Source organism: Festucalex cinctus, chromosome 5, assembly GCF_051991245.1.
Source record: "Festucalex cinctus isolate MCC-2025b chromosome 5, RoL_Fcin_1.0, whole genome shotgun sequence".
Lineage (NCBI taxonomy): Eukaryota > Metazoa > Chordata > Actinopteri > Syngnathiformes > Syngnathidae > Festucalex > Festucalex cinctus.
Genome location: NC_135415.1, coordinates 5,364,374 through 5,386,709, shown reverse-complemented (window position 1 = coordinate 5,386,709; position 22,336 = coordinate 5,364,374). Strand labels below are relative to the sequence as shown.

At 39.8% G+C, this 22,336-nt stretch overlaps 1 protein-coding gene across 2 annotated transcripts in view; it reads right to left on the bottom strand.

Annotated features, from left to right (window-relative positions):
• epg5 (ectopic P-granules autophagy protein 5 homolog (C. elegans)) overlaps positions 1-22,336 on the bottom strand; it is a 42,712-nt gene that overhangs the window by 12,516 nt on the left and 7,860 nt on the right. Inside the window, exons 11-36 of one of the 2 annotated variants that reach the window (XM_077520633.1) lie at positions 22,143-22,304; positions 21,895-22,052; positions 21,594-21,745; positions 19,612-19,752; positions 19,384-19,545; positions 19,176-19,298; positions 18,853-19,115; positions 18,636-18,776; positions 18,381-18,525; positions 14,310-14,507; positions 14,117-14,224; positions 13,931-14,053; positions 13,696-13,862; positions 13,271-13,510; positions 13,055-13,178; positions 12,306-12,450; positions 10,677-10,848; positions 10,439-10,601; positions 10,222-10,364; positions 9,979-10,135; positions 6,684-6,878; positions 6,394-6,607; positions 3,689-3,769; positions 3,585-3,625; positions 3,272-3,479; positions 3,117-3,192 (exon numbers count right to left, since the gene is read on the bottom strand). In XM_077520633.1, coding sequence (XP_077376759.1) covers positions 3,117-3,192; positions 3,272-3,479; positions 3,585-3,625; positions 3,689-3,769; positions 6,394-6,607; positions 6,684-6,878; positions 9,979-10,135; positions 10,222-10,364; positions 10,439-10,601; positions 10,677-10,848; positions 12,306-12,450; positions 13,055-13,178; positions 13,271-13,510; positions 13,696-13,862; positions 13,931-14,053; positions 14,117-14,224; positions 14,310-14,507; positions 18,381-18,525; positions 18,636-18,776; positions 18,853-19,115; positions 19,176-19,298; positions 19,384-19,545; positions 19,612-19,752; positions 21,594-21,745; positions 21,895-22,052; positions 22,143-22,304 — 4,002 coding nt within the window. Of the gene's footprint in view, positions 1-3,116; positions 3,193-3,271; positions 3,480-3,584; positions 3,770-6,393; positions 6,608-6,683; positions 6,879-9,978; positions 10,136-10,221; positions 10,365-10,438; positions 10,602-10,676; positions 10,849-12,305; positions 12,451-13,054; positions 13,179-13,270; positions 13,511-13,695; positions 13,863-13,930; positions 14,054-14,116; positions 14,225-14,309; positions 14,508-18,380; positions 18,526-18,635; positions 18,777-18,852; positions 19,116-19,175; positions 19,299-19,383; positions 19,546-19,611; positions 19,753-21,593; positions 21,746-21,894; positions 22,053-22,142; positions 22,305-22,336 lie in introns of both variants that reach the window. The other variant, XM_077520632.1, reaches the window with a different exon arrangement.

Here is a 22,336-nt window from a genome sequence, read left to right as displayed (position 1 = left end):
CAATATTATCATGATAAGGAGCGCACAATAGGATAATTATCACGATATTGTGGGGAGGTTGGCGATATTTAACTAAGGTCACAATATTGTATAAAATAAAAATAAAAAAGACACTATATAAAAGCACAATATTGTGCTTTGGTACATAACAGCAATGCATATAAACCACCTACAATGTCTAATAAAAATATTGAGGCGCTTACATGTTAATGCACGCAAACATTGAGCTCCTCCACATATTGACTCGGTTCACAGGCATATTACGTTCCCCTTCATCTGACAATTAGCGTAGATTTTAAACATAGAAGGGCCAAAACATCCCTAATCAAAATTAAATTGCATTACAAAACTAGCCACCAGAGTGTCCTAGAACTGCACAAATGGAAATCAACCTGACTTTTTTAACAGATGTGTTCCTTTTAAATATCGTGAACATGACGACGACAATGACATTGTGGCAGTTTTAATGTCACAATATCACGATATTGCCCTTATCGTTACATCTCTAGTATATATTGTAACAACTATTGCCTATGGCCCAGTCTACTCTCTAATTTTTTTTTTTAAGTTTGCTTCTTCTAAAGCAAATTCTCTGCTGTTGCATAAATATTCCACTGCCCAGACAGGATCTAAGCTTGGTTAGCTCTGCAGGTGGTCACCCAACCACCAACAAAGCTCTTTTGAAGCCGCTGACCAGGTGACAAAGGAATTTATGCGTCTGCCGAAGGAGTGTATTCAAGCCCGTCTTCTCGGAGCCCGAACAAATGGCTCCAATGATTTGGAATACACAAATGACTGATCAAAGGAATGTTTATGAAGTTTCTTATCAATCACAAAGGATATTCTGGCGTCTCGCCCTTCCAAGGGGGGCCCTAGATGGAGCAACACCACCGTCAAGTGGTGAAACTTGGAACTATCCTTAGTGATAATTCACATAAGTAACCGCATTTTACACATTTATACCATGATAATTCTTGACAGATAACTGAACTACGAATGATTCATGTTATGTCTTTGTGTGTATGAACATCCTATTTCATTTGTACTCCATAAAGAATGAAATATAATCAATATCTTTCAGTTCAGTCAGATTAGACAAGTAGAGGTTACCTCACAAGTTAGTTTATGATGCATTAATTACGATGTGTGTTAAACGGGTTGTGTGGGAAAACTGATTTGCCAGACTGACCAAATTTAATGCCAAATTATTAATCCCTTTAATAATTTTTTTTAAAGTCTGCGCGAGCGAACAGAAGGGTGTGCCACCACCTACTGAAGCCCCGCCCATAGACTTTAAAAAGACGAGGGGACCCCCTCGCTGACTCTCTTCCGAAATCTCTCTTCCAAAAACTCTCTTTCAAAAACTCTCTTCCAACATCATCATCCTCAGGCTAACTACCTGCAAGTTTCCCAGCCTGCTGCAACTCTTTGTTCCAAGAAACTTGCTAAACACGTGGCCCCTTTTGTCCCTGGCAGCAACCGTTGCCACGAGAGCAGAATACTCGCTCCACGCCACGCCAAAGCAGGTGCAAATGACAACGCTGACCCCAAAGACTCTTTTACTCCTTTTTTCTTTTTTTTTTTCACCATCGGTGATTGCCCGCCAGCGGCGACCTTCGCGGCCCCGGGGTACACTTGCAACGTACCGCCGGACTCAAGGTTGCGCACCTAAGCCGCTCAGCACCTCGATCACCTGCTATTCGGTGGCGCCCCGCCGCGGTGCCAGCTCACCTCCAACGGCTGGCCTTCCCCGTACGCGGGCGCGTAGCGGACCGAGCTCCAACACCTGGAGTCGGACAGCTGTCCGGCAGAACCAACCTCGCCGGAGAATCAACCTCGCCGAGTCGCCAACCAATCAAGGGACGAGCCGCGCAACGTCAGCCCCCGAGCGGCTTCCTTGCCCACCTGTGGAATAGCCCCTTTTTTTATTTTCTTGCCTTTTTCAACGAACATTGACTATTTTTCCCCCTTTCAAAAGACCGCCGTTTCTGTTCGCTTCGACGCAACACCTATTCTCGTAAGTCCACGTTCCCCAAATTGGTACCACTGCGTGCAACTTACGTTTGAAACATATCACAAATCTGGCAGGTCAAATTTCTCTTTTCCCTGTTTCCTTATTCATTCGCATTCCTTCCTTATTTTCGTTAGCTTTATTTTATTTCTTTTCTTCTGACGGTAGAATAGTTAGATAGGCAGTGTTTTGATTCTGTAGTGTAGCAATCGTGAATAAATGTATGTTTTATTAACTCTATTCCGCCTAAGTCATCTGTGTTTCCGAGTGGATTATTATTCTTTTGTTAGTACAACGAACCACTGAATATCGAGTGTGGCGACTTTAGATTATAAATGACTGATGAAAGAAGGATTTTGGTCATTGTTTGCTCCTGTTAACCCAAAGCAAAACCAACGTGGTGCCCCAGAGGTTATCGAGGTAAATACAATTTACCTCTGTAACGTCCAGATGATTAATTCGTCCAAAAGACGACCCAATTATCGCTACAATATATCGTCTGATTCCACATTACTTACAGTATTTGCACAATTTAACATTTAATATCAACTTTCGCCCATTCATTTTCAATGGGACAGACATTGAACTTTTTCTAAGTATCCCTTTCCACGCCGACTTCCATACAAATAACTTATCATTTGCTGCTGCTCGGTGGCACAATTGCTAAAGTGCATTGTCCAGTAACCAGGAGGTCATAATTTCATAATTTATCTCTCAATTTACTTCATAAGCATTCCACATGCATTCACATCTTAGCATTCAGCTTTCAGCATTCCCACGCAATTTCTCCAGAAATTGCACTTTGTGAAGTTTCTCCAATAGATTTAAATTGATAATCATGATTAGAGGACTTTTTTTTTTTTTTTTCAACATTGATATCATACTGTACATGTATTAATTTTATGTAGTTGTGATTGGTATGTAAAAGACAGCTGTATATTAAAAAGAAAGAAGATGCTATAAATGTCCCCGATTGCTGTTAATTACTCATCCACCTCATATTGTGTTTTGCTGCTGTGCAATCATTATTTATGTAAGATGATCCAGCTATACAATCCACCTACACACTCCATCAGTTCAGCATGGCTCTCAAAGGACGACATACCTTCCATCTTCAGTGTTCACGGGAAAGATCCAAGGCTTAAATAACTTCACAATTTTACTGTGGAGGTCATGAAGAGCTGTGAGAGTGCCAGACTCGTGTTAAGATGACATATGCGCATTAGCACAAATCATTACGTTGAATCAATTGTGATTTACCTTTCACTGTTCTATTGCTGCCCACTGAGTCTCTGGCACAACTACTAAGTGACACACTGCTTAAACAGCTCACCAAATAATCCCAGAAAGTAACAACCTCACTGATGTAAGGAGACCAGGCAGAGTAGAGGCCGAAACTACGCAGATCGGGTTTGCTGAGACGACTGCGCAGGAAGTAATCACTAAGCCAATCTATTGTCTCATCCACCTGTTGGAAACATAACATAAAGCGATGGCAGGATTTCAAGCACATTTTGTACAAGTTTTAGATGATGTTTGATTTGTTGATGAAAATAACAATTTAGGTCATCACCTGCTGAGGAGAAAGTGTGATTGGCGATCTATAGGGAGACCCTGCGGATGTTGACGCACGAGTACAGATATCAGTACCTAAACTTTGTTCACATTTGTTCTTACTGCTGCGGGATGGAGGTGAGCACCCGAGCACACGCATGGTCACCTTCCAGCATTCTGGACTTAGTAACTGGTTCGAGGAGCCTATTAGGGGGAAAAAAAAAAAAAAGTTAAAATAATAGATTCTCTGAAAACTACAGTCACTATTAGCAATAAATAAAAGAAAGAGACAGACTTTCTTTCACACTAATTAATACGTCTATTCCCCTTCCTGTTGTGGGTCAAATGAACCATTTTATAGTTTTTGTGTGTGTGTGTGTGTGTGTGTGTGTGTGTGTGTGTGTGTGTGTGTGTGTGTGTGTTGATTATCCATCCATCCATCCATTTTGTACCGCTTACTCCTCAAAAGGGTCGTGGGGGCTGCTGGAGCCTATCGCAGCTGGCAATTGCCAATTGCAGTGTGTTGATTATTTATCTGTTTATGTACGTATGTACGTATGTACGTATGTATGTTTGTATGTATTTATTTTGTATTTATTTATGCCCTACGATTGGCTGGCAACCAGTCCAGGGTGTACCCCGCCTACTAAGGATGTAATTATATCCAAACATCACGATACGATATTAGCACGATATGAAGGTCACGATCCGATAATTATCACGATATTGTGGGGGCGTTGGCGATATTTAAAAAAGATCACAAATTGTAAAACAAGAGAGCTCATACTTAAAAAAGCAAAATATTGTGCTTTTGAGCATAACAGCAATGCCTATAAACCACCTACAATCTATAATAACAATATTGAGGCACTTGGTAATGCAAGCACAGATTGGTCGCTTCACAAGCAAATTAGGCTCCCTTTCATCTGATAATTAACATAGATTTGAAACATAGCAGGCCAAAACATCCCTAATGAAAATTAAATTGCACTAATAAACTAGCCATTAGAGGGTGCTAGAACTGCACAAATGGAAATCAACCTGACTTTTTTAACAGATGTGTTCCGTTTTAAATATTGTGAACATGACGCCGACGATATTGTGGCAGTTTTAATATCACGATATTGCCCTTATCGTGACATCCCTACCGCCTCCTGCCCAAAGGCAGCTGATAGGGTCCAGCACTCCCCGCGACCCCTGTGATGAATAAGTGGTCAAGGGGCGGCACGGTGGATGACTAGTTAGCACGTCCGCCTCCCAGTTCTGAGGACTCGGGTTCGAGTCCAGGCTTCGGCCTTCCTGGGTTGAGTTCGCGTGTTCTCCCTGTGCCCACGTGGGTCTTCTCCGGGTACTCCGGTCTCCTCCCACATTCCAAAGACATGCATGGCAGGTTAATTGGGCGCTCCGAATTGTCCTTAGGTGTGCTTGTAAGTGTGGATGGTTGTTCGTCTCTGTGTGCTCTGTAATTGGCTGGCAACCAGTTCAGGGTGTACCCCGCCTACTGCCCAAAGCCAACTGAGATAGGCTCCAGCACCCCCCGTGACCCTTGTGAGGAATAAGCGGTCAAGAAAATGGATGGATGGAAAATATTAGGGGTGTGAATTGCCTCGTACCCGACGATTCGATCCGCATCACGATTCATAGGTCACGATTCGATACCGATTAATCCCGATATGAATTTACAAGTCGATTGTTACGATTTTTTTTTACTCAATTTAGAAAATACCATTAAGTAAACTTGTACATATACACTGTAAGATTTGTATGAAAATGTATTATTTATTGATCTCAAACTTCAGTGTTATAACTGTGAGCCACTGTATTTAACAAACAGGTTGTAACCTTTTTCATGTTATAAAAGCATTGAAATAAAATATTAAGTCTTAATGTTCCATTAATATAACATTCTTCCATGCTTAAGGTGTGAAAAGACGTTTTGTTGAATATTTTTTCATCAAAAATGGATGTTAAAAAATCGATTCGGCTGCCTATTGAATCGATTCGAGAATTGTGTGCTGTAGTTTCGCGATATATTGCCGAATCGATTTTTTTTTTTAACACCCCTAGAAAATATTACACAATATAACATTTTTAATTAAAAACAAAACCATATGGGGAATCATAAAAAAACTGTTAATGTCGCTGATTTTCATTTTTTTCACACAAAAAAAATGTTTTATGAGAAAATAAATGAATAACTTTTTCTTGTAAATCATGTATTGACAGAATTTGGTGTGTCATTTCTTGTTTACATATTTGAAATATTGTATTTTTGGTAATTAAACATGTACTGTAGTGGGTCATGATGACCCATGAAGATTTTTGGGGTACCAAAATAATATAACTGTTAAATGTGACTCATACAAAGTAATTCAAGTTATGTTGTGTTTCTCTACAGCGCTTTGTGACAGCTAAGGCTTATTTAAATAAAGACGACTTGACTAAAATTCACACCACCACAGAAATAAATGTCTTGTTAAATTAAAAAAATAAAATAAAATCTGACTTATTTCACGTAATGCCGCTTATTTAATGCTTTGCGAGAGTGAACGATGAGTGGATGGCAGGCCTTCAAAGGCATGACTATGTGCTTTGTCTAAGTGCCTACTCCAACGCACATTACCATGCAAATAAGAGATAAAAGGAAAATATGAATAGGCGGAAAAACTAGCAAGTCTGTTATGACTCAGTGGTGGTGATAAAAATCTTTTGAGCAATTTCTGGGCTCTTGTTGCCACCAATTCAATTTGACATTATGGCTGACAAATAAACATTTTTATTTGTTCTGACTACCTGACCTTGAATACTTGCAAAACAGACACACTTACTGGTCATGAGCAGACGCAGGCAATCGCTGTAGTGGTCAGGGAAGTGGTGGCGTAAAAGTGAGGTCCAGTGTTTGGTGAAAAGGTGAAAAGGGGTGAGAAGTTCCGGTTCAGGATCCCGGCCGCAGACACAAAGACCACCATGGACTAATTCTAGTAGCCGGGTCCTCTCGGAAAACACGGGATGCGCTTCGTTCAGCCAGGTGGGCAAATCAAACTGAAATGGATACAAAAGGAAGCTGAAATCGAATGGCTGTGGTTGTACTTGAGATTTCGCCACAATTTGGGCTGACCTTAGTGAGCAGCATGAAAATGACATCTGCACTATCAAGGTGTAGTGATGTCACCACATCTTGGTAGAGGGAGACCAGCTGGGCAGGGGCTGCATTAGGCGTGAAAAAGGGAGAAATGAGAGGACAAAGACGTCTCTGCTCCAAGATGGCCTTCAGGACACGGCTACACTCTTCAGCGTTGCCTTGGATGAACACCTTGATAGAAAAGAAGACACTTTTATCACCTCAACCACGGATGTTATATATTTAATGCCCGAGCAACAATCTCTACGAGGTCCCTATTGTTTCTGTCGGAATTCTTCTTCGTCTCCCCTGTAAACAATCACATTATTGACACCTTAAACATTTACAAAATCTCACCAAACTTTCGCCTAGATCCGTGAAAATTGGGAGACGTACGTAACTGCCCCAAGACCTACAAAAACGTCTTTTGGAGCCGTAAGCTAAACCTAGCAGGAAATCTGCCATTTTGAATTTATTCTGGAATTTTGCAGTTTTTAGCCTTGTATAGATTGGAAGTTATTGACAGCTTTTGTCGCTCGCTGTTGCCATGGCGATGCACCGTTTGTAAAGAAAAATGATGCTCATGAAAAGTGAACTCTTAAAACCTTGTAATCGTATCACGCTTGGCAAAAACGCTTACATTTTAGAGGACTATTGTGCAATTACCAAAACATTTTTTTGGGGGACAATAATACAAATATGTTCTATGCAGCACCACTAGTCTAAATACGGTATTTTGTAGGGATGTAACGATAAGCGCAATATTGTGATATTAAAACTGCCACAATATCGTTGTCATGTTTACGATATTTAAAATCAACATATTTGTTTAAAAGCGTCAGGTTGATTTCTATTTGTGCAGTTCTAGCACCCTCTTGTGGCTAGTTTTTAATGCAATTTAATTTTCATTAGGGATGTTTTGGCCCTTCTAGGTTTAAAATCCACACTAATGGTCAGGTGAAGGGGAACATAATATACCTATGAAGCAAGTCAATATGTGGAGGAACTCAATGTGTGTATACATTAACAACATAACATAATAATATTAACATAAAAAAAATATATAAAAATAATCATAATAATAATAATCATAATAATAATAATAATAATAATAATAACAATAATAATAAAACACTAATAATAATAACATAACATTGATGTTACGTACAAAAGCACAGCACAATGTTATTATGCTATTTTTTTAGTATGAGCTCTTTTTTTTTTTTTTTTTAACAGTATTGTGACCTTTTTTAAATATGCCAACATCCTCACAATATCGTGATAATTATCGTATCGTGAGCTTCATATCGTGATAATATCGCATTGTGTCGTTTGGATATCGTTACATCCCTAGTATTTTGGTTAATGTTGCGTTAGTGGAATATGAGTTAAGCAGGAAAATCCAGCCATGTTTATCAATATCAGAAGGCAGCCATTTTGCCACTTGCTGTCAAGTGAAAATGACATCACGGTTGCTCAGGTCCCAGGTAACAACCAATCATGATTGGTCATTGCCTGAGCAACTGTGATTTTGCTGCATAACTCATATTCCACAAATGTAATATATTAATCAGAATGTCATGTTTAGACTACTGAGGTTACATATAACATATTATTGTGAATAAATATTTAAGATTGACTTCCCCTTTATAAAATACCTTAGTTACCCCTATAATTTTTTCAAGAAAGCACACTTGGTTTGAAGTTACATAAATCTAGAAAAAATATAACAGCTCAAGACCTACAAAAAAAAGTCTTCTGTAGCTATACGCTAAACCTAACAGGAAGTCCGCCATTTTTACTTTATTTTGCAATGGGCGCCATTTATGGCATTTTATAGGTCATAATTTAACATACTCCTCCCATTGAATTGAAAAGTTAATGAAAGCTTTTTATGTCTCACGCGCTGTTGCTGTGGCGATGCGCTGTTTGCAAAAGGCAGATTATGTTTTGTTTTTTTAAGGCAAATACATATGAGACTTAGCTCACAGGCAAGGTCAGGCAAAAAGGCAAAAACATTTATATTTTAGAGGATTCTTTTCCTATGGATCAGTACCCAACGTGCAAGTACCCCAATGTGGCCAGGGGTCTACTACTAGTGACTGGGACATGTTCAAAGAATAAGAAGATTTTTTCTTTCCACTTAATTTTTTTTTTTTTTTTGTGACTAAAGCATGCACTTCAAATTTAAACTATCTAACCTAGACTTAAAGGTTCATATCCAGCCATAAAGTCTTATTGATCTTGTTATGAGAATTATTTACTATGTAAGAGCCGAATTTCTAAGATTGTTAATCTTGTTTTAAGATTATTTGTCTTTTATTTCTTACTTAGTTTGTAAATCCTAAAATTAGTTCATTTTCATGCATAATAAGCTAAAATGCTCTAAGAGTCTATGTTCACTAAAAAAAAAAAAAAAAAAAAAAAAATCAGATATCTAACCTAGACTTAAATGCTTATATCAAGCCATAGTCTTATTTGTCTTGTTTTGAGAATTATATACTTTGCAAGAGCAGAATTTCCAAGATTATTAATCTTGTTTTAAGATTGTCTTTTATTTCTTACTTAGTTTGTAAAAATTACAATTTTTATGCACAATAAGCTAAAATGCTGTAAGAGTCTGACAAGTTATTTTTACTTAAATATGATTGTCAGATATCATTCTGCTTATTTTAAGATACTTATTAGCCTTGAGTGTTAACAGCCAGTTTTAAGGACTGTGAGACTTAAGATAAATATTTCCCACATTTTAAGATGACTAACCAACATCAATGGGCCTAAACTGGGGTTTCATAAATTTAATTTTCTTATTTTAAGATTCTGCAGAATGCAGTAACAAGATTAATGGAAAATATAAGTGTGAAAACCATAAAAAAAAAAGTGCAATATGGTAGGGCTGCTCAATTATGAAGAAAATATTAATCACAATTATTTTGGTAATAATTGAAAACACGATTAGGAAGATAATTTCTTTTTGGTAGCATAGATCCACACATTTTTCTTATTTCAAGAAATCTAAGTAAGTAAAATTAGCTTACTGCACTGGCAGATAATTTCACTTGTTTCTCGTAAATTTACACTAAGAACAAGTGTATTTTATCTGATATTAAGCAGACGTGTTTTTGTAGTGTGAATATTAAAGTCTTCCAGCATATGCATGAAGTGGGTTGTGTTACAATCGTTGGCAGAGGTCTGCAATCTTACTGAATTGTATTCTTATGGTTATCACTAGTTCATCATTACTGTAAACGGACAGCTACAGTAACGTGTCTGCGTGTGTGCAAGTGTGTACCTGTCCCAGTATCTCCACACACGAGGAGAGATACTGGCGTGTTGGTGGATGTCGCAGCGTGTCTTCACACACATAGGACACCACCTGGTAGAAGGCTGACACGCCAACATTTTGCACTGATGGAGATTTTTGTGATTTGTACATGTTCACCAGAGATCTGCACACATAGTAAATGCACAACTTCAGCTTCAAAAGAAACATCTTTCCACACTTGCTGAATATGCTTTATTTGTTTATACTTACGTGATGAAGTTCTCTGTGTGGACGGCAGCATGAGCCAGGTCTTGAGGAGGCGGAGCCATGGCATCAGTCTGAAGGTTCTTGATGTCCCTTCGCAGTGTCGTTATCTGAGTCTGCACTGCCTCCTGTCGCTGGACGCACTCACACTACACAGTTGAAACGCAAAGAGTCACGCAGGTGAACACAAAATGTTTGTGGAGCGCAGTGAGAGTGGTCATACTGTGATGGTGATATTAGCTGGACCCTGGCATGGCTGCCCTCCTCTCCCTTTACATTCCAGGGTCATGGTCACTTGCTCTGGTCGGTTCTTGTAAAGCAGAGGAAGACTCTCCAGAAGCTCCTGTTCCATCGCCACCTGCTGGGCTTCTCGTGATACTGCAATCCTGACACCGCATGAAACACATCTGGTTGGGGTTTTGCCGTTAGCGTTTTGTGATGTTTTTATGTTTTCAAGATACCTGGCTTGGTCCTGCAGTATGCTGAGATCCCGTTGCAGCAGTTCAGCAGCAGCTTTGGAGTCAGAGAGACATACGCTGGGAACTTCAGCCACTGGTGTTTTCATGTGTTGGAGTTCAGGGGGTGGACGTGGAATTGGATGCTTCTGCAAGTTGGACTGGATGCGCTCCTTTGCTGCAGAACAAGAGACTTAAGAATTTAGTACTTTCATTAGCATAATACTAAAAATGACCTCTGCCAAAACCGCTTAAATAAATTCTTTTGCATAATTTAAAATAAGATAAACTTGGACTGGGCGGCACATGGATTGAGTGGTTAGCACGTCCGCGTCCCAGTACTGAGGACTCGGGTACGAGTCCAGGCTCCGGCCTTCCTGGGTGGAGTTTGCATCTTCTCACCGTGCCTGCGTGGGTCTTCTCCGGGTACTCCGGTCTCCTCCCACATTCCAAAGACATGCATGGCAGGTTAATTGGGCGCTCCGAATTGTCCCTAGGTGTGCTTGTGAGTGTGGATGGTCACTAGTCCAGTCCTGGTGTCACCAGAATTTTTTATTTTTTTTTGTGAGTTTAGAAAGTGGCAAATTTGCAACTTTCTAAAGTGGCAAATTTGTGAGTTTATAAAGTGGCATATTTGTGAAAAAAACTCAGAAACTTAAAGGCCCTGTCTGCCGTTGTCACTTAGGAAAATGCATTTTTTAAATACAGGATTTAAACAAACTACTTCTCAATTTACACTTATGGGTTTCTCTTAATGACTGGTGGTGATTTTGTCCTAAACCCCCACCCCCCCAGCCTGTATTTTGCCATTTTGTGTTTGTTTTGTAAACAGCGGGACGTTTCTGTGGAAAGTGTTTATACCCCTGCAGCCAATCGCAGAGCGGGGGGTGGGGTGTCGCAAACGGGGCCAGGCGAATTTGTTGGCTGCGTGATATCACTCCCGCGGCAATTTGACAGCACGCACGGATTATTATTATTAATTTTTTTCCACGCTCGGGGGGTGGGGGGTTAGGACAAAATCACCACCAGACATTAAGAGAAGCCCAGAGCTGTAAATTGAGAAGAAGTTTGTATGTTTAAATCCTGTATTTAAAAAGTGCCTTTTCCTGAGTGAAAACAGCAGACCGGGCCTTTAAGCCTGGTTCACACGGCATTAGAATTGGCCTGCTTTACGAGAAATACACATAGCGCAGCTATAGTCTAATCATTGGAGGATTCGTTAGTGGTTAATGGGACTGTTTATAAAATCAAAATGGAGGCTGGAGACCGATTCATTCTTAATTTAAACTTTACTCGTCATACATGGCAGATAGAGTGCCAAAACGTCCTGATCCCCTACCAGCTGACTAGCACTAACCAAAAAATTTGCCACTTTAGAAAGTCGCAAATTTGCCACTTTCTAAACTCACAAATTTACAAGTTTTTTTCTCGGCATATTGCCCCCACCCTCTAAAAAAAATATTTATACGTGGCCCTAATACGCGCACAAAGGATTTCACAAATAAGTTTAAAATATATTTTGGTGAGAATCCATACATTGATATCTTAATTTAAAAAAAATAAAGAAAAAAACGTGGTAAACAAGATCTCAGAGCTCACAAGTGATATTTTACGTCAGTGAACAATAATTTGTACCATTGCTGAGGCTTGTGTAGTCCGTGAAGCTGGGGTTTTGTGTTTGGAGGAAAGGTGGTTCGCTTTGCACCTTCTCCCACAGGGACAGAACCTCTTTCCTGTCATACTGAAGACGCTCTTGGTCCACATACTCCAGCCATAGCTCCTAAACAAAATTGTATTAGATTTGCAAATGTAAAGTGTTTAATAGGGATGTAACGATATCCAAATATCACAATATGATATTATCACGATATGAGGGTCACAATACGGTAATTAACACGATATTGTGGGGGGGTTGGCGATATTTAAAAAAAAAAAAAAAACTCATACTAAGCTCATACTAAAAAAAGCACAATATTGTGCTTTTGTACATAACAGCAATACATATAAACCACCTACAATCTCTAATAACAATATTGAGGCACTTACTTGCTAATGCAAGCACACATTGATCGCTTGACAAGCAAATTAGGTTCCCCTTCTTCTGACAATTAGCATAGATTTTAAACATAGAAGGCCAAAACATCCCTAATGAAAATTAATTTGCATTAATAAACTAGCCACTAGAGGGTGCTAGAACTGCACAAATGGAAAACAACCTGACTTTTAACAGATGTGTTCCTTTTAAATGTTGTGAACATGACGACGACGATATTGTGGCAGTTTTAATATCACAATATCACGATATTGCCATTATCGTTAAATCCCTAGCGTTTAAAACTAACATTTATATATTGGATTATTTCTTCAAGAAGTATCAAACAGACCTGTTGCTGTTGCATAACTTGTGCAAGTCTGTGTGGTTCATATTCGGGAGGAAGAGAGGGAAGGTAAACTTCCTGCTTCTGCAGAGTTTCATCATCCAACCACACAGCAACAACACCAAACAACCTGCAGGACAAGAAATTATCTTAACTTTCAGCTAAATGTCACCGTTAGAATCAAAAATGCTTTATTTGCTCTGAATGAAGCATTTGACCTACCTGACTAACTCTGTGTGTAGCTGAGGAGAGGTGAGGTAGGAGCGACAGGGGCTGCCGGGACGCTGTTCGCATTGGTTGTCTGCTGAGACTGCTGTGTGTGTCGGGGGCACCTTCAGGGCCTGACTGGCAGCATGATGGAAGTCCGATACGGTTTGTATTCTCTGCCTCAAGTCTCGCAGCAAAGTGGCTTGAGAAGAAGCCTGGAAGAATCGGCGCCCAATGCATCCACCTGCAGCCAGTCTGGAGGAAACAGATAAAAAGTGCATTTAAGTGTCTCTTTTCCAACAAGCAGCATAGTCAGGCTTAATTCAATAGCGATTTTACGTTTCATTTTGACTTCATAACTATCTCACATGGGCCAGTCTTTGCTAATTTGCATAATGTAGTTTGATGGAAATGTTTATGGATTAAAAGATGTGTCATACCCATAATCGGGCCCAGGCTGCCTGAGGTAGAGCTGTAGGAATTTCTGCCAGACCAGTGGTACAAGCGGATGGTCGGGGGGCGTGGCTAATGCCTGCCAGGCCCAGCGGTACACTTGTAGCCGCTGCAAAGATGGCGTGACTGGCAACTTCAGCCTCTGCTGCGCCCTCTGGCTCAGACACAGCATTTACAGCAATTAGATAAAGGTCATACATCCTGTCTGATAACGTTTTGTACCTTTAAGGCTTGTTCTGGAGAAATATTAGGCTCTGACAGGAGCTCATTTTCAACACATCGTCTGAGCTGAGAGTCTTCCTCAAATGTGCCCTCCATATTAAGCACCAGCCAGGCAAACCAAACCTATCAACATCAATCCTGTCAACAAGTGAGATCAATAATGTTTGGGAGCTTAGAGACCCTTACCTCTGCACTCAGGGATTGGCCCTCTATGAAAGAAGGTGTGGCATTTCCAGCAATCCAGCCTACCAGAGAGGAGAGCAGACCACGATCTCCATGGTAACCCAAAGCATTCTGCATGAGGCATTCAAACCACAGCATAACTATAACTTCTCTCACTGGATCAGACATTCAAACACTAACGGTGGATTGCAAATACCTTATGTTGTTGGTGCAGGAGCTTCAGCAGACATTCCTCCTGATGATGTGTGAATGCGGCACAGCAGATCTGATCCATGAGGAACAACACTGTTTTGTCCCGGTACCACAAGTTCTGCTGAGTCAAAATCCCCACCCAAAACTCCAGCACGGCTGCAGCACCAACACGAGAAGGCTGTGAACTCTCAACCACATGGCTCTGGAGGACAAATATGCATGTTTATTAATCATTAAGGGTGTTCAATATCACTTTTTTCAGACCGATATCAGTATTAGTACGCTTGTGTAGACATTGATACTGATACCACTAGTACTTGATACATAAAAAACAAACAAACAAACAAAAAAAAACAGCAATGACAGACAAATTTAAAGAAAGGCCTATATAACCCATTTTCCCTTAAAATTGCATGAAATTAATGGCAATTTTCTATTCTTCTAATTTCTAGTTTCTGATACCTTGAAATAAAGTTGGGTATTGGCCCGATACCATCCCTTTATTAAAGGGGAAATAAAAAAAAACAATCTTGTCAATATGTTCTATGCAGCCCTACTAGTCTAAATATAGGATTCTGGTTCCTATTGCGGAGTTAAGCAGCAAAATCCAGCAGTTTTTTTTTTTTTTTTTTTTTTTTTTATCAGCATCAGGAGGCGGCCATTTTGCCACTTGCTGTCAAATGAAAATTAGGGATGCACGATAATATCGGCAACCGATAATTATCGGCAGTTATCGACCAATTTGACGTCACACATATAATAGAGAAATCTGCCGATAATTATCGGCAATTTGATTTCATACAGATAAACCAGATAATAAAGAAACCCAGCGATAATAATAGACATGCCACGTTGGACCATCTATTGTGGTTTTGGCTCAATGGCTCATATCAATAAAATTCAGCTTCATGGTGCTTTACATACATTGAAACATTGTGCAAAGTTTTTACAGTGTTTCAATGTATTTGTTAGACTTAGAGTAGGACTCTACTTGTATTCAAGTTAATTTTGCATACAATTATCGGCTTACTTATCGGTTATCGACATCGGCACCTCTAAATTATTGGTTTATCAGTATCGGTTGAAAACAGCATTATCGTGCATCCTTAAGCCCGGAATTACACCGGTTGCGTGTGTGGTGCGGCTGCGGTGCGTCTTGACTGCGTGCTCCGGACACGTCAATTTTTTGGCCAATCCACACCGGCTCCGCACAGCTGCGGTCCGGCAGCTCCGTCGCCGACCACTTCCCGCCGTGTCTCGCGTGACCGCGCGCGATCATGTGGCATTCAAAACGACACACAGAAAGTCTGTGCTCAACAGAGAAGCAGAAAGAGAGGTGGACTTTTATTATTTTGTGGCTTTCTACCTCCAATATAAACCTCTCCTCGTCCATGTCCGCTGGTGTCTAAACCGTGAATGAGCACCTCGCCTGTTAACTTTTCTCCAAAAAAAAATTCAACACAAGTTCACCTACTGTACATGCAAGATTGTTTGAAAAATACAATTTATTGTGTTCTGCAAGAGATGAGTTCCACCATTGATTAATATCAACAGTCATAAAGCCTCAGAATGAGAAAGCAATTTGATCTTCACACATCACACATCACGTTTCGCTGACATACTTGCGAAATAGGAGCTGGTGAGTGTTTTATTCTGAAAGGTAACCGGAAATTTAACGCACCGCAGCCGCATCCGGTGTAATCCCAGGGTAATGAAAATGACATCACAGTTGCTCAGGTAACGACCAATCACAGCTCAGCTTCAGGAAACAGGTGAGCTGTGATTGGCCGATGCCTGAGCTCTGAGCAACTGTGATGTCATCTTCAGTCAACAGAAAGGGGCAAAATGGCCGCCCCCTGAGATGGATAAAAACGGCTGGATTTTGCTGCATAATTCATATTCTACAAATTTAATATTAAGCAGAATGTCATGTTTGGACTAGTGAGGTCACATAGAACACATTATTAGAGATAGACCGATATGCTTTTTTCAGGGCCGATACCGATTCCGATTATCGGTAGTCAAGGAGGCAGATAACCGATATTTGAAGCCGATATTCATTTGCAGTAAAAGTTAAAATGTTGGCACCAAATTTTTGAATAATGCAAACCCTAACCCTTCTTTACAATGGATTCTCACACTGCACTTTTCATTTTACATCCTTCTATCTGCAATAAGACGTTGGTGGCGGGGGGAGTTAAATGTGGGGGCCAATGTGACATTACCTTTTATAGCATTTGGGATACTTGTAGTTTTATTCTATAAATGTTATATTTTTATATTTTGAAGTAATAGGAGGAACCCTGTCATTCAAAATGTGCATCAGCTGTGGCATTACTTATTACTACAGCAAAAAATAAATAAAAAAAATTCCATGAGAAAAACTATTCATCCCTGAACACCATACAGTTCTTGTAGACCTTATTATAATTATTGTTATTGTTACCATATAGACAGTTTTGATAAGCTGAGGATCTTAAATCGAGAACAGCAATATCATGCTACTCCTCTCTACAAGAGAACTGTCAAAAGACACTTCATCATGTAGTTTAGTGCCACTTAGGATGCCCCAATCAACGCAGAAAAAGGTAGAGTAAAATAACTTGGTTATAATAATAGTAAGAATAACTTGGTTAAACAGACATTGTTGCGGTGGACCGCTGCCACTTTCTGCTGTTTAATGTGTTTTACACTTATAGACACGTGTGTGTATATGGGCCCACTATTCTCTCACTACTGTACTGTACTGTATCACTTAATGGCACAGATGTACTTGTCTAAATAATAACTGGGCTGCAACATTGCTAATTCACATTAACAAGCACTGTCTTAGCTGTCCACATGAATAGTTACTAACACACGAGAAAGTTATACAACACACCAAACATGAGCTCATTATTCAAAGTATGAGGCACGTAACGAAATTACATCACTGAACATTAATTGCAGCCGACTACGGCCGTAGATGTTACATATTAGTGGCATCCATTGAGAGCATAATGTCCCAACTCACAGCAGACATGACGTGAAAAGAGAGACAAAACAAGCAAATAAGCACACTATACTTTAGTGCACTTCTCTACTAATGCCAAACATACGACAGAGAACACGTTCGTGTAGTTAAACGGTGTTTGAGACACTTAATTAGTTACGGAGCGGACTTTAACGAGGTGCACAACGAGCTGTCAATCAAATCGACGTCGAAGCTTAAGGCACACAATGGCAAACCAGTGCGACAAATAAACACAATATAAAGTAACTAAACGCTATTTAGTGTCACTGTGGCATCTCACTGCATAATAACCGCTATGCAACAAGTAGTGGACGTGACCCAGAATGCAATGTGTGCGTCACGAGAGGTAAATATAATGACATTACTCTACTCTTAACATGGAACTAGACAATATAATAATTACAACTGTTAATATTTGGAACCTTTCTAACAAACATTATTTACTTAATTAAGTGAAAATGTGTGTGATTCCCTCCCCGAGTAGTTCAAGTAGCGAATTAGCTACTGGGTGTTAGCCTACATGCTAAGCGGAACACACCACTGTTAGCTAGCGGGATTTCAATGCAAGGCAATGCAGCTCCATTCATATAGTGCATTTAATACACAACATAATTCAATGTGTTTAGCTTATCATGGTGAAACGATCGGCGGAGTCTCTTCTCTTTTAACTTACCTTCGAAGCATGTGTCTGTCGCGTTGTGTCCGTGGGTGCGTGTGTGACCGGCTACTGTGATACAGGCATACACTACTGATTGGTTCTGGCTCTTGCACGGCTAACCAATCAAATGCTGCTATGGGCGTTACATTGCTGGAGTTGGACTCCATAACAGACAGAGACGCTCTGGGCTGCATTCGAAGCGAAAAGACGGAGTTTTAAATGGATCGCTCATATCGGCCGTCAGATTAATAAAACAGACCGATACCGATATGTACCAATATGTCAAATATCGGCCTATCTCTACACATTATTGTGAAGAAATGTTTCGGTTTACTTTCTCTTTAACTTATATAGAATGTTTTTCATAGCTACATATAATAACACAATTATTGTAAATCATTTACCTGAATAACACTGTTAAGTAGTCGGACATTGTCTCCATAGGTTGTTCCGGTGAGGAGTGGTGCTACCCGGTGTGTGACTTGCTGCGTAACACCTTGCGGACATACGCTGTCGTACTGCAAGAACAACTGAATGCAATTTACAAATCTGGCATTGGAAAAAAAAAAAAAGAAAAGAAACAAGATGTTAAGTATTAAAGAGGTAGCTAATAATGATGTAATGCAGAAATAGTTGTTGAAAATGTGCATTGTGTTTACTGAGAGTTGTTGAGAAGGTAGAAACTGAGCGGGTAGATTTGGGGAAGGATGGTGTCTAGAAGATGCACAGCAGCTCGCAGGTGGCGAGACTGAATCAAACTCTTTAACAAGCTGACGCCGTCGGTACAAAAGTGCTCCAGGCTGGTGAAAAATCAAACACATGGATTTATCTCATTCCCTGACCTGTAAAAATCATTATGAATGTACAAGTCCATACCTATGCCCCACGGTTGTCATGGCAATCGACAGGTATGCTCCAATAGGGATGCCGGCTTTTACAGCCCGGAGAACAGAGTGCATGCTGGGAGAATGCGTGAGTTCTGCAAGTGGAACGGCGACTAAAGCAGGTACGACCCAGGCCCCTTTTGGGTTCTGAGCATTTGCATGAAGCTTCAGCCTTAGTAAGAGCTGCCACGCCCACTGACTGAACGACGCTTCTGGAGACACGCCTAAGCGAAGGACACTCGCAAGATAAGACACCTGAAGGAAAAAGAGAAGTTGTCAGTGAAAGGTTGTCAAAATAAAGTAATGATGAGTTACCTGTTTAATCCCTTCGGATATGAGGCCACTATAGGGTTTGTCAGTCAGGTACTTTTGATAGGCCTCAGCCACCAGCAGAGCCACTTTACAGTGGAGTGATGACGACAAGGCCAGGGATCCGTCCTGAAAAAAACAACAACAAACAAACAGGCTTAGTCATTTCAAAGTGAAAAGTACATGATGCAACTAGGAAAACCTTTGAAACCACCTGTGAGTATCCCCAGTTCAGACCCTCCAGTATAACACAAGCCAGACGATTCTCCACAGCCGATAGAGGATGCTGGAGCAACCACGCTCCGATCACACATATCTCCTCTGGTTGTGGATGCCACAGACTCAGAGGAAGCTCTTTACACAAGTATAGTGCCACCTGTCGTACAGAAAAGGGTTTACATACTGTCTCTTGGTGAAACTTCAGGACACAAACACGACTAACCATGCCCACAGCTTGGATAGTTTCTCTCAGCCTCCCGAGAAGCACAGAGATAACATAGGGATGGGCCGATGCTATGGTAGTCAACAACTCTCTTCCGACCTTTGAGTAAATTTCTCTGGTGGACACGCTCACATAAGACACCTGGAGACAAAACAAGGACCAGCTTTACAGCTTAAGTACAAGAGCTGCTTCAAAAATTCTGCTTTTACAAAGAAGCTTAGATATGAAGACACTGTCACCAGCGAGTTTATTGCATAATACGGTTTTCTAATCTAGGCAAAGATTGCAAATGGTACTTAGGTCATGCTGAAATGTATTTCTAGTATGTATGCTAGGATGTCACAAATGTTGTGATATCGTCATATCAAAACTGCCACAATATCGTCGTCACGTTTACAATATTTAAAAGGAACACATCTGTTAAAAAAGTCAAGTTGATTTCCATTTGTGCAGTTCTAGCACTCTCTAGTGGCTAGTTTATTAGTACAATTTAATTTTCATTCGGGATGTTTTGGCCTCCTATGTTTAAAATCCATGCTAATTGTCAGATGAAGTGGAACATAATTTGCTCGTGAAGCGATCAATGTGTGCTTGTATTAGCAATTAAGTGCCTCACTATTGTTATTATAGATTGTAGGTGGTTTATATGCATTGCTGTTATGTACAAAAGCACAATATTGTGCTTTTTTTTTTAGTATGAGCTCTTTTTTTTTTCTTTTTTCTTTTTTTTACAATGAAGCCACTGAATCCCAAAGAACAATTACCCATCTTCAACACAAATAAACATAGCTTTCTGACAATGTCCAAAACTGGCCTTATAATCCTCGCAAAAGTAGAATAATCACTGTAGCTCTTTGTATGGGATCTCATTGGATTGTGCTGGTGTATCTTATGTTATCATAGATCAGCAACCTTTCCTGTTAAAAGAGACATTTTAGGCCAAATAAACAAATAAATAAATAACCTCTCTGGAACCGCAAAACATTTGAACATTGTGATGAAGGAAACAGTGTGTTAGTAGTCTAATGTACTGAGGGCCCAATAGCTAACAGAATAATATGCAGCATCCAATATGTAGAGATTTGTTTTCTTCTACCTTTTGTCTTCCGTTTTTGGATATTTTTTTTCTGTAATGTGTGTAATTTTTCAGACTTTGTTTTTCATGTTTTTAGACGTTTCTGTCTTTCTGTCAAATTTCTGACTTTTTTTTTTTAGCAATTTTATGGGCATATTAGAGTAATTTTCTGCCTCTCTTTTTTTCTCGGCTATTGTATGACATTTTTTTCTGACATTTTTGCCATCAATTTTCTGACATTTTTGCCTTTTTGAACAGTTTCTTTCCTGCCTTTTTTTTTTTTTTTAAATAAAGTTTCTGATTTTTATTTATTTATTTATTTTTATTGGGGCAATTTTGTGCACATTGGAATTTTCTGCCTTTCTTTTTGTTGTGGACATTTTATGGTTACTTTTTGAATGTTTGCTTTTCTGCCTTTTCCTCTTCTACTTTACATTTATGGTCACTTTTTTTTTTTTTTTTTTTTTTTTATTTCATCTACCTGTCTTTTTGACAACTTGAAATTTTTGAACGCTGACATTTTCGGAATATTTAATTATCCATCCATCCATTTTCTTATCTGCTTACTCCTCATAAGGGTCGCGGGGGTGCTGGAGCCCATCCCAGCTGGGTTCGGGCAGTAGGCAGGGTACACCCTGAACTGGTTGCCAGCCAATCGCACAATATTTAATTAATCTTTTTTTTTCCTAAACAATGAATTCATTTAAATAATATTTTGTCTAAAAAATATAAATTAATATGCAAAAAAAAACAAAAAACAAAAAACAAAAAAAACTATTTTTTTAGAGCTCCACGGAGAGCCACAGGAGAGGGACTAAACAGCCATATGTGGCTCCAGAGCCGCACGTTGCAGACCAGTCGTAGATAAACAGAACTCTCCTCCTCCCTTCGTATGTTCTAGTCATACCTGGTAAATCAGCAGCGTGATGGTTGTGACGAAGGCAGGATCAGAGTACTGAGTGGGCGTGGCCATGTGCGCGAGCGCAGTGAGGAGCGAGATACCATCCGAGCTGTTCACCTCACACAACCACAACTCAAACCTGTCTTGGTGTTCAGGTTCTGTAACAAAAAATGGGTCAGCTCGTCATCACCAGTCGATCTAGGTTAAGGATCGCACATACGGTTTTATATATAAACTGAAACCAGGCAGAAGAATGTTATCCAAACCAATGTCAATATTCTTATTAGATTTTGTTTTGCTTGTTTACCTCTTAGAGCCTGAATGCAGAACTCTGTGTCACTAGAATTACTAAGAGTTTCCAGTCCTGCAGTTTCGGCACACTGCATCACATAAAGGATCCTCCATAGCATGGGGCTGGATAGAGTCCCGTATGGCATCTCAGACATGAATAACCAAATTCCCAACCTGTAAAAGAAATAAAGGAATAAGAATACCTGTTTTTTTTTTTTTTGCTCTCTTCGGAAAAAATCTTGGAAAATGGGAATATTACCACACCTCTTGTTTCTGAGAACATGCAGAACAGCCCTGAGAAAAAGATGATCATATTCCATCTGCAGCTTATCCGGAGGCAAAGAGTGGACATGAGAGCTGGATCCACTTGTACCAGTCACACTGACATATTGTGCCCAGTGATCACTGACATAGCACAGTGTCATCCTGCAAGAGATGTAAAAAATAAAAAATCAAAT